This window comes from Salvelinus alpinus, chromosome 11 (genome assembly GCF_045679555.1).
Source record: "Salvelinus alpinus chromosome 11, SLU_Salpinus.1, whole genome shotgun sequence".
Lineage (NCBI taxonomy): Eukaryota > Metazoa > Chordata > Actinopteri > Salmoniformes > Salmonidae > Salvelinus > Salvelinus alpinus.
In genome coordinates, this window is record NC_092096.1 from 25948251 (window position 1) to 25960701 (window position 12451).

General features: G+C 41.5%; 2 protein-coding genes and 1 pseudogene across 3 annotated transcripts in view; 1 reads left to right on the plus strand and 2 right to left on the minus strand.

Moving 5' to 3' along the window:
• The window catches only part of LOC139533812 (voltage-dependent calcium channel subunit alpha-2/delta-1-like), a 206795-nt gene that overhangs the window by 113540 nt on the left and 80804 nt on the right, over positions 1-12451 (plus strand). The gene's annotated exons all lie outside the window — the stretch shown is intronic.
• LOC139534814 (pyrin pseudogene) lies at positions 832-4061 on the minus strand (annotated as a pseudogene).
• On the minus strand, positions 3209-9338 carry LOC139533810 (E3 ubiquitin-protein ligase TRIM39-like). Its single transcript, XM_071332217.1, has 3 exons — positions 9179-9338; positions 4056-7704; positions 3209-3345 (listed from the first exon to the last, which is right to left on the minus strand). Exons 1-2 carry the CDS (start codon positions 9291-9293, stop codon positions 6062-6064), a joined length of 1758 nt encoding a protein of 585 aa, XP_071188318.1. The 5' UTR covers positions 9294-9338; the 3' UTR covers positions 3209-3345; positions 4056-6061.

Consider the following 12451-nt stretch of genomic DNA (forward strand, 5'->3'; position numbering starts at 1 on the left):
GAAATTAATCAACTTTCTGTCAACATTTGAGACGTGTAATATCTGAAAATGTAGCTAGCTAGACTATTTTACCCGTATACATCATCATGCATGGTGGACGCGTCTCCCTGTCATGGATCCATGCCACAAATGGCCTTAGTTTGAAGACGTAATCCGGAAGCAGGTGTTTTCTCCATCTCTTTAACTATAATACTCTAATTCCACTGATTTCAAAACTCGATCCTCCAGAAAGTGGAGAGCAACACTTATGCAGCTACATTTTTAAAAAGCCGCGTTCGACAGGATTACCAACACAGACTGACCAGCTCAAATAGACAAAAGCCTTCTATACCAATCCGAACTTATCTCTCGGCATGTCCAGCCCACTCATTATCTCAGCCAATCATGGCTAGTGGGAAGGTTGCTGTGTTTTTATGTGCTGTCTTTTTACGTTCAAACCGCTCTCCTGTGAAGTCGTGACTTGTGACATGCGCCTAGTTTCCTGAATCGGGATAGAACCTTCTACAAAGGGTTCTACCCAGCACCAAAAAGGGTTGCCCAATGGGGACAAACCAAAGAACCCTGTATGGTCCTTCTTAGCACCTGTTTTTCTTCAAGTGTAGAATCAGTCAACTCAGTTGTAGTTTTAGCTTTAGAGTTTCCAGCATTGCGTTATGGGCGGATACTAGCCAATCTTGATACAATGTGTTACCATATAGCATTGGAAATAGTCCCCTAACCAAGGGATAAAGAGTTTCAACATACAGTTGAAAAAGAAAAAAGGATTTGCACACGGTAAAAACAAAAAAGTAACTGAGTTATTAAACACACTAAAGCTTACCTTTCAATTTGTCTGTCCATGTTAATCTCTCTACTCACCTGCTTGTTTGTGGATAATATCTCTGTTCTTTCTGTGAGAAAGTAGACACAGTGTATAGGTAGTGAATAGATATTTCTGAAGAGCTGGAGAGAGTTTGGTACCGTACACAATACACTGTATACTTTAGTTTTATTTTCGACAAGGTGATGTTGAAATGCCGTGACAATGAGTCTTCAAAACCATAGAAACAGACGATTACAAACACCCCCATATAATATACCCCCCCTAAAAAAACTGACATCCAATTCAATCATATTTCATATAATAAGGCTGATGTCATAAATACCCACCACTATTCTAAAGCTCTGGTGCTGTGCTATACTGAATACCAATTATATCACTGTTCAACTGAACTTAATTATCCAGACATCCTGAATGTTACTCAGTGTCCATTAAAGCTATTGAGGATCAACAGAGTATATGCATTGTATATATCTAAGTAAAACAAACATATAGTGCTGATATTATCAGAATTAAAACAATGCAACATTAAACATTTCGTCCTCCTCAATGATACCTCCCCTTCCCCGGCAAATTCAAACTAGACTATGCTGATATTAACAAAACATGTGCCAGTTATAGTGCCACCTTGTGGTCGATATGAATGTTCTTGCATATGTTGGGTCTTGTTGACAGTGTTTTCAACATGTGTACCAAATTTGTTACAATACAACTATCTGTGACTGATTTATGTTTCGGACCACATGAAAGTTTATTGGCCATTACGGCCATGTTGTTTTTAGATACTAGTCTGGAATATGTTGCGTTGAGAGACGTGTGTACACACGTGGCGCATATCAAGTTTCTTGCAGATCGGTCATTCAGTGCCAGAGGAGTAGCGTTTATAAGTGTTTTTCACAAAATTATAAATGGTGTAATATCCATCATGGTGGACCTTATGGATCCCTGCTGCAAATTTGTTCCTTGTGAAGAGGAGGACCAATGTACTGAATTTCATGACTTTTGGACAAACTGGGTAAGGGGCGTGATCTTTCAAAATGTGCATTTTCAATTGCTTGTTATAGTGCCTCCACCTGGCCAGTCTGTGTCATTTAGAAAATGCCAGATCTCTACAGCAAGACACATCATACAACCAAGTTTCATCAAAAACTGGCCATCCAGTCTGAGATATCGCGTATGACAAACATACAAACTTGCTATCGGACAGAGACAGAGGCAACGTCTACTACCCGATTTCATCATGCGGGACAATAATCAGAACAACCTCTGAATTCTCTCTTCCAGACATGAAGTCATACCTTGTTGTGAGCCTCGGAGATATTGGTAATACAGGTAGACTATGTTACATTGCTGCTGCATTCTGCACTCATCATGTCTAACAGACTGACAATGTTATTTACCGGCTTTGGTTTTTCCATTTATATTTAGAGTTTGAACGTTAGCACGTGGGGCGCACTGATTGGCGTCCCCTCGTTACTCAGTATGTGTTACGGATTGTTCGTTTAGAAGTCAAATAATAATAACAAACATCCGTTAATAAACTACAGTGAAATATTCTTCCTAGTGTTTGATGAAAGAGTGAACTCTAATTGAGTTATTAATTTTACAGGTCAGTTAATTTCAGGTTCAAACTCAGTCTGTGTGATTGACAGGAGAGATGATTAGAGGAGTAGAGTTTTTACCACCATCATTGAGCAACGGGCTGAAGTATGGATAGAGTTTCTCAGTGAAGATGTAGCCAGTGAAAGAGTAGATATGAGACCTGGCCTCCACATCATAGAATGAGACCTGACCCTCCTCATAATCCACAAACACCCCCACCTTCTGGGGCTTCTCTCTCATGCAGAGGTGGACACGGGTCGGGGCACAAGCTGTGTACTTACTCCCATCCCTCAGGATCACTGCCCAGCGTCCATTATCAGGGCTTAATGCGACAGTCCCCTTTCTGTTGATAGACTCTCTGGCCACTCCTAAATTCCACTCAGTCTTCCCTGTAACAGTGACCTCATAGTAGAATCTCCCTGAGGAGAAGCCTTTCTTTCCCAAGACATTAACGGCAGAATCAAACCTCTTTGGGTTATCAGGGAGCTTCTGTTTTTTTTCTCCAGTTCTCACTTCTTTCCCATTCTTAGACAGAATGAGCCAGGGGCTTGCTGTATCAGGGTCCAGAGTCACATCCACTGCATACTGCTGAATCCTCTTCAGCTCATCATCAAACAACCTCTTCATCTCACTCATGACTGTCTCTTCTAGCTGAGACACGGCTCTCCTCACAATCCCCACACACAGATCACTGTCCTTGGTGAGTGGAGGGCTGCACGGGGATGGGAAGCTCTGGAGGAGGTTTAGGTCGTCCTCAGTGTGTGAGAGCTGCTCCAGCTCAGTGCTTCTTCTCTTTAGCTCAGTGGTTTCCTGCTCCAGCTCTTTATTGAGCCCTTCAGCCTTCCTCGGTGACTACAGTACATCCAGACAGATAGAGCACAGGAATTGCTCTTCCTACAGGAGACTACTGGAGATGGGCATATCTAGACAGAGAAAGAAAAGTCAACTGTAAAAAATATATAATCTAGAATCAGTCAACTAAATTGTAGTTTAAGCTTTAGAGTTTCCAACATTGCGTTATGGAGGGATACTAGGTGTCACGATCGTCTTCTTGAGAGATATTGGACCAAGGCGCAGCGTGTGCAAAATACATCTTCTTTTATTGAGAAGAGAGAGAAAACACAAAACGAACACTATATACAAACTAACAAAACAACCGTGAAGCTAAATAACGTAAGTGCACAGACAAGCAACAAACGTTCAACATAGACAATTCCCCACAAACACATGATGCCCATGGCTGCCTTAAATATGGCTCCCAATTAGAGACAATAAACCACAGCTGTCTCTAATTGAGAACCAATCTAGGCAGCCATCGACATACAAACACCTAGACAAGGAGTTTCCCCATTAAACCTACAAACCCCTAGACAAACCAAAACACATACTTCCCCATGTCACACCCTGACCTAACTAAAATAATAATGAAAACAAAGATAACTAAGGCCAGGGTGTGACACTAGGCAATTTAGACACGTGTTACCATATAACATAGAAAATAGTGCTATAACCAAAGAATAAATACTTTTAATATACTGTTGGAAAATTAAAAGGTTTTACACACATCAAACATGGTTGAACTTAATCTTAATTTAACTTAATTTATCTGTCCATCTTTAATCTCTCTACTCACCTGCATGCGTTTGTGGGTAATATCTTTGTATTTTCTGTGAGATAGTAGACTGTGTATTTAATAGATATTTCTGAAGAGCTGGGGAGAGTTTATTCCATACTCAATACACTGTATACTTAAGTTTCATTTCAGCAAAGTGACATTGTAATGCTCCTCCCAATCCACTTCAGCAAAGTGCTGTTGAAATGCTCCTCCCCTCTTAACTCCTTACACGGTTGAACTCTCTCAGATGCCAGTTTTCCATTGTCTGTAGATTATGAATTTTATAGCATGGGTATTTTTTTATTTAGATTAAAGTCAATAATACATGAAGTTAAGGTGCCTGTGTGACTGTCATGTTTCTCTTGATCGTTTTCATCATTCACTCACTAATTCTTTGCCTTTATTTTCACAATGAGTGTTGTGTTATTATCAGTTCAGAAAGGCAGACAGACAAGGTGCCATAACATGTACATTTATTTTTTAGTCAAAAATTGTCTTTGAGAATTATATACAATGATGAGTCAGAAACACACCATTCATTACACACAACCCAATATCACATATATTTCCCCACAGTGGCATAAGTCTACTATTCCAAACTGATGTCATAAATAGCCATCACTATTCTAAAGCTCTCGGACTGTACTAGACCAAATACCAATTTGATCATTTTTCAACTGGATTTGAAAAATCCTGAATGTTACTCAGTGTTCATTACAGCTAATGAGGATCAACAGAGATATACAGTGTGCATAATATCTACACTCTTAGAAAAAAGGATTCCAAAAAGGTTCTTTACGGAGGGATAGGGTTCTACCACAAACTGTTTTGATCAGAAGAACCCTTTTTGGAAGACAATGGTTATTTGATGATTCTTTGGAAGACAAAAAGGATTCTTTGGAAGGCAAGAAGGGTTCTACATAGAGCCATATATAATATTTCCCAGCATGCTCTATTGCAGGAAGATTTTCAGAATTGTTTGTTTTACTGTAATATCTGTGTTTTTGCATGTACATTGCATGGTTGATTAATTGTATGCTACACAAAGATAATATCTAAACTAATCCAATCTGTTTGTAATTGGATTTATTGCACCCGTTACTGAGATAATTGTTCCAGTTTAAATGATTGACGTTGTCTCAGTATTCATCTTTCCTACCCTGCAGTCATTCTGAATGCAGGTTGGGGGTGATTAACAATTCCAATTGTTGGATATCCTATCACTGGCTGGATTTATGAATTACACATCACTTTGCAAGCCAGCAAAATGTGACTATCAGGCCTGATGTGGCCTGTAAACCAGGAGATTCCTAACCCCAATGTGTATGGCATAACTAGGCCCTCAGACAAAAGCCTTATTATACATGCAATATATTGTCATAAATAATTACATTTTAAAGGCTAATAAGGCTGGTGGAACCGTTCATAGAGGGTCCTAAGAAGAACCCTCCAAAGATAAAAGGTTTCTTGGTAGAACCCTTCATGGACAGTTCTATGAAAAACCTTTAGACGTTGAAGTGGTTCTTGGTAGAACCCTACATAGAGGGTTCTAGGTACAACCATATAGAGGGGGTTCTTAGAAGAACCCTACATAGTGGGTTCTAGATAGAACCCTCTGCAAAGGGTTGTACCCAGCACCAAAAAGGGTTGCCCTATGGTTACAAACCGAAAACACCTGTATGGCTCTACTTAGCACTTTGTTTCTAAGAGTGTAGGTAAAACAAACATGTAGTGCTGATATTATCTGATTAAAAATAATCAGAACATCCCCTGAAATCTCTCCCAGATATGAAGTAATAACTTGTTGTGAGCCTGAGAGATTTGGTAATACAGGTAGACTATGTTACATTGCTGCTGCATTCTGCACTCATCATGTCTAACAGACTGACAGATGGACTACTACTATAACAAACAACAAGCACATCAGTAATACTCTACAGTGAAATATTCTCCCTGGAGTTTCATGAAAGAGAACTCTAATTTGAGGTACTTATTTTACAGGTCACTTACTTTCAGGTTCAAACTCAGTCTGTGTGGTTGACAGGAGAGATGATCAGAGGGGCAAAGTTTTTACCATCATGATTAACACTAGGGTTGAAGCATGGATATAGTTTCTCAGTGAAAATGCAGCCATTGAAAGAGTAGATATGAGATCTGGCCTCCACATCATAAAAGGAGACCTGCCCCTCCTCATAATCAACAAATACCCCCACCTTCTGGGGCTTCTCTCTCAGGTAGAGGGGGGTAAAGATGGGGGCACAAGCTGCGTACTTACTCCTATCTGTCAGGACCACAGCCCAGCATCCACTATCGGGGGACAGTGTGATATTCCCCTTCCTGTTTATGGACTCTCTGGCCACTCCTAAACTCCACCCAGTCTTCCCTGTAACAGTCACCTCATAGTAAAATCTCCCTGAGGAGAATCCCTCCTTTCCTAAGACAATAAGGACAGGATCAAACCTCTTTGGGTTATCAGGGAGATTCTGTCGTGTGTCTCCATATCTTACTTCTTTCCGATCCTCAGACAGGATGAGTTCACGTTGTGCTGTATCAGGGTCCAGAGTCACATCCACTGCATACTGCTGAATCCTCTTCAGCTTGATTTCAGGCAGCTTCTCAATCTCTTTATGCAGTGTCTCTTCCAGCTGAAACACCACTCTCTTCAAACTCATCACACAGAGATCACTGTGAACACTGATCTCAGGCCAGTCCTTGGTGGGCGGAGAGGTGCATAAGGATGGAAAGCTCTGGACTAGATGGAGGTGGTCCTCAGTGTGTGAGACCTGCTCCAGGTCAGTGCTTCTCCTCTTTAGCTCAGTGATTTCCTGCTCCAGCTCTTTAATGAGTTCTTCAGCCTGCCTCTCTGCTGCTTCCTGCTTCTTCTCAATCACCTCAATGAGATCAGCCTGGTTCTTTTCAATGGAGCGCATCAGAGCAGTGAAGACCTGAGCGCTGTCTGTGATCTTTCTCTCTGAGTTTCTCTTGCTGAGATCTACTGAGTGTTTGATCTCCTGAATCTTCTCTAGTTTCTCCTGGATTTGCTGTTGCACTTTTGCGTGTGTTTTTTCTAATTTACCCTTCCTCTCTCCAAACTCTTCCTCTAGAGGGACAGTATGGTGAGTCTCGTGGTCTGTTTTTATGCACAAGACACAAACACACATCTGGTCATTCCTACAGAACAACTCCAGGAGTCTCTCGTGTGTCTTGCATATTCTGTCTTCCAGGTTATCAACAGGGTTGATCAGCTTGTGTCTCCTTAAGGCTGCGACTCTCTGATGAGGCTCCAGGTGAGTCTCACAGTAAGAGGTCAGACACACCAGGCAGGACTTCAGTGCCTTGAACTTCATCTCAGTGCAGACATCACAGGACACTTCTCCAGGTTTTGCAGGGCATTGGTCTGGGCTGCTGGTAGCTTTCCTTTTAACTGACTTCCTGGACTGAGCAGCCATCTCAGAAATTAAAGCATTTACAAAGAGAACTGGTCTTTTATCAAATGTATTTGTACACATGGGGCACTGGCACAGGTCATTGCTATCCCAGTACTTTCTGATACAGGCCATGCAGAAGTTGTGTCCACATTGAATAGAGACCGGCTCAGTGAACACATCCAGACAGATAGAACACAGGAACTGCTCTTTAGACAGGACATTGCTGGAGGACGCCATATCTAGACAGAGAAAAAGTGAAACTGTAACGTTTTTATCTATACTCTTATAAAAATGGGTTCCACAAATGTTATTTGCGGAGGGATATGGTTCTACCAAGAACTGTTGTGATCAGAAGAACCCTTTTTGGAAGAAAACGGTTCTTTGTAAATCAAAGGGTTCTACCTAGAATGTGGAACATCCTAAGAACTGTTTTCTGGAAGAAAGGTTTTTTTGATGATTCTTTGGAAGGCAAGAAGGGTTCAACATAGAACCATACATAATATTTCACAGCATGCTCTATTGCAGGGAGATTTTCAGAATGTGTTGTTTTACTGTAATAATGTATCTGTGTTTTTGTATGTACGTTGATACATTTTATGCTACACAAAGATAAATAACATACAGTTTTCTAAACTAATCCATTCTGTTAGTTACTGGATTTATTGCACACATTACTGAAATGGTTGTTCCAGGTTAGATGATTGAGGTAGTCTCATTATTCAATCTTCCCTACCCTGGCAGTCATTCTGAATGCAGGTTGCGGGTGATTAACAATTCCACTTGTTGGATATGCTAACTCTGGCTGGATTCCAATATGAATTACACATCACTTTGCAAGCCGGCATAATGGGACTTGCAGGCCTGATGTAGCCTGTAAACCAGGATATTCCTAACACCGCTGCGTTAGGGTATAACTCGGGCCTCAAAGAAAGGCCTTATTATATATGTAATGTATTGTATTGGCTCCCGAGTGGTGCAGTGGTCTAAGGCACTGCATCTCAGTGCTTGAGGTGTCGCTACAGACACCCTGGTTCGAATCCAGGCTGTATCACAACCGGCCTAGGTTGGGATAGGGCGGCTCACAATTTGGCCCAGCGTTGTCCTGTTTTGGCCGGTGTAGGCCGTCATTGTAAATAAGAATTTGTTCTTAACTGAATTGTCAAGTTTAAATAAAGGTTCAATCATTTAAAAAAACGAAAAAACAAGTACATTTAAAAGGCTAATAAGGGTTCTACTCGTTCGTAGATGGTTTTAGTCGTAACCCTCCAAAGATAAAATGGTTCTCGGTAGAAGCCTTCATAGACGGTTCAAGCAAGAACCTTTAGCTGCACATTTTTGGGGGGTAGAACCTTTCCTAGAGGGTTCTAGGTAGAACCATATACAGGCAGTTAACTTATGGGTACAAACCAAAGAACCCTGTATGGTTATACTTAGGAAAAAAAGGTGCTAAGAGTGTAGAATCAATCAATTCAGTTGTAGTTTTAGCTTTAGAGTTTCCAGCATTGCGTTATGGGCGGATACTAGCCAATCTTGATAGAATGTATTACCATATAGCATTGAAAATAGTCTCCTAACCAAAGGATAAAGAGATTAAACATACAGTTGAAAAAGAAAAAAGGATTTGCACACAGTGAACACGATAAAGTAACTGAGTTATTAAACACACTAAAGCTTACACACAATTTGTCTGTCCATGTTAATCTCTCTACTCACCTGCATGTGTTTGTGGATAATATCTTTGTCCTTTCTGTGAGAAAGATATAGATATATCTGAAGAGCTGGAGAGAGTTTGGTACCGTACACAATACACTGTGTACTTCAGTTTCATTTCAGCTCAGTGACAGTGCAATGCTCCTCCCCATCCCCATTTCTTCCCCATCCACTGTTCCTCATCCACTGTTCCTCATGGAAGTTAACCGATTACACGGCTGAACTCTCAGATGCCAGTTCTCCATTGTCTGTAGAGTATGACTTTTTAGCGTGTGTACCAGTCAATAGTTTGGACGCACCTACTTATTCAAAGGTTTTTCTTTATTTTTACTATTTTCTACATTGTAGAATAATAGTGAAGACATCAAAACTATGAAATAACACAAATGGAATCATGCAGTAACCAAAAAAGTGTGTATATTTTAGACTCTTCAAAGTAGCCACCCTTTGCCTTGATGACAGCTTTGCACACTTTTGGCGTTCTCTCAACCAGCTTCACCTGGAATGCTTTTCCAACAGTCTTGAAGGAGTTCCCACATATGCCGAGCACTTGTTGGCTGCTTTTCCTTCACTCTGCAGTCCAACTCATCCCAAACCATCTCGATTGGGTTAAGGTCGGGTGATTGTGGAGGCCAGGTCATCTGATGCAGCACTCCATCACTCTCCTTGGTGTGTTCCAGGTCATTGTCCTTTGAAAAACAAATGATTGTCCCTAAATGAGTGTCATTCATGTTATTGAAACTTCAGACAGGCAGACACACAAGGTGCCATAACGTGATTTTATTTGTGAAAATCTTTTGCTAATTATATATAGTGGTAATGAGTCAGCAACACTACAGAAATTGACCATTATAAACACACAAATATTACAGATTGTTTCCCCCCAAAAATGACATCCAATTCAATCATATTTCATAGAATAAGACTACATCAACCACCACATAATCACATTTCCATATTACATCAACCAGACACCACAGTGGCATAAGCCTACTATTCCAAACTGATGTCATAAATACCCATCACTATTATATAGCTCTGGGACTGTGCTAGACTGAATAGTTATTTGTTTTTACTATTCAACTGGATTGTCAAAGACTGGAATACAAATATATATACATATAATGGTGTATTTTGAATGTAAACATTATTAAAGTGACCATTATTCAATAACTACGTACAGTCTGTAAGGTGTAGATTAGAGTACCGGGTGGGAGCCGGCTAGAACAGTGACTAAAGCTAGTGGTGACTGTTTAACAGTCTGATGGATTTGAGATAGAAGCTGTTTCTCACTCTCTTGGTCCCAGCTTTGATGCACCTGTACTGTCTTTGCCTTATAGATGATAGCGGGGTGAACAGGCCGTGGCTCAGGTGGCTGAGGTTCTTGATGATCTTCTTGGCCTTCCTGTGACAGGTGCTGTAGATGTTCTGGAGGGAAGGCAGTGTGCCTCCAGTGATGCGTTGTGCTGACCGTGCCACCCTCTGGAGAGCCCTGCGGTTGTGGATGGCACAATTGCCATACCAGATGGTGATACAGCCTGACAGGATGGTCTCAATTGTGGATCTGTCGAAGTTTGTGAGGGTCTTAGGGTCCAAGCCGCATTTCTTCAGCCTCCTGATGTTGAAGAGGTGCTGTTGTGCCTTTTTCCCCACGTTGTCTGTGTGAAGGGAGCATTTCAGGTTGTCAGTGATGTGCACGCCGAAGATCTTAAAGCTTTTGACCCGCTCCACTGCTGTCCTGTCGATGTGGATAGGGGCTTGCTCTCTCTGATTTCTCCTGTAGTCCACGACCAGCTCCTTCCTTTTGATGACGTTGAGGGAGAGGTTATTTTCCTGGCACCACTCCACCAGGGATCTGACCTCCTCCCTGCTGTCTGTCTCATCGTTGTTGGTAATCAGACCTACCACTGTTGTGTCGTCAGCATACTTGATGATTCAGTTGGAGACGTGCGTGGCCACGCAGTCATGGGTGAACATGGAGTACAGGAGGGGGCTGAGCACGCACCCCTGTGGGGCCCCCGGGTTGAGGATCAACATGACAGAGGTGTTGTTGCCTACCTTCACCACTTGGGGTCAGCCCATAAGGAAGTCCAGGACCCAGTTCAACATGGAGGGGTTCAGACCCAGGGCCCTGAGCTTAGTGATGAGCTTGGAGGGCACTATGATGTTGAAGGCTGAGCTGTATTCAATGAACAGCATTCTTACATAGGTATTTCTCTTGTCCAGGTGGGATAGTGCAGTGTACAGTGCAATGGCGATTGTGTCATCCGTGGATCTGTTGTAACGATATGCGAATTGTATTGGTTCTAGGGTGTAGGTAAGGTGCAGGTGATATGGTCCTTCACCAACCTCTCAAAGCACTTCATGATGACAGTAGTGATAGTCATTTAGTTGAGTTAACTTTGCTTTCTTAGTTACACTTGAAGCAAGTGGGGACAACAGACTGGGATATGGAGAGATTGAATATGTCCATGAGTCTCACAGTTAGAGGTCTGACACACGAGGCATGACTTCAGGGCCTTGAGCTTCGTCTCAGTGCAGACATCACAGGACACGTCTCCAGGTTTGGCAGGGCATTGGTCTGGCCTGCTGGTAGTTTTCACTTGAACTAACTTCCTGAACTGAGCAGCCATCTCAACAATGAATATATTGACTCGAAGGTCTGGTCTCGTGTGGAACTTATGCGTACATATTGGACACTGGCACAGGTCAATGGTTTTCCAGTATCCGCTGATACAGGTCCTGCAGAAGTTGTGTCCACATGAATTTGTGACCGGCTCAGTGAATACATCCAGACAGATAGAACACAGGAACTGCTCTTCAGACATGGGATTGGAGGTAGCCATATCTAGACAAGAGAACAAAAGTGAAACTATTTTTAAACAATCGAGAATCAGTCAGCTTAGCTGTAGTTTTAGCTTTAGAGTTGCCATCATTGCGTTAATGGCAGATACTAGCCAATCTTGATACATGGCGTTACCAAATTATATAGAAAATAATCCTATTACAAAAGGATAAAAAGTTTAACATACAGTAAAGTTCTTCATCTTCAACTTAACTATAAATGTTAATCTCTCTACTCACCTTTATGTGTTTGTGGTCATTTAATATCTTTGTCCTTTCTGTGAGATAATAGACTCAGTGTGTACGTATTTAATAGATATTTATGAATAACCTGAGAGTGTGGTACCGTACCCAATACACTGTATACAGTACTTTAGTTTAATTTCTGCAAGGAACGTTGAAATGCTTCTCCCCACCCAATACAGCTATGCA

Coding starts and splice junctions, on each gene's coding strand:
- LOC139533810 (XM_071332217.1), bottom strand. CDS start 9,293: ATGAAACTGAAGTACACAGTGTATTGTGTACGGTACCAAACTCTCTCC. Junction 7,705..9,178: donor TTATCCACAAACACATGCAG/GTGAGTAGAGAG, acceptor TTCTCTGTCTAG/ATATGGCGTCCTCCAGCAAT.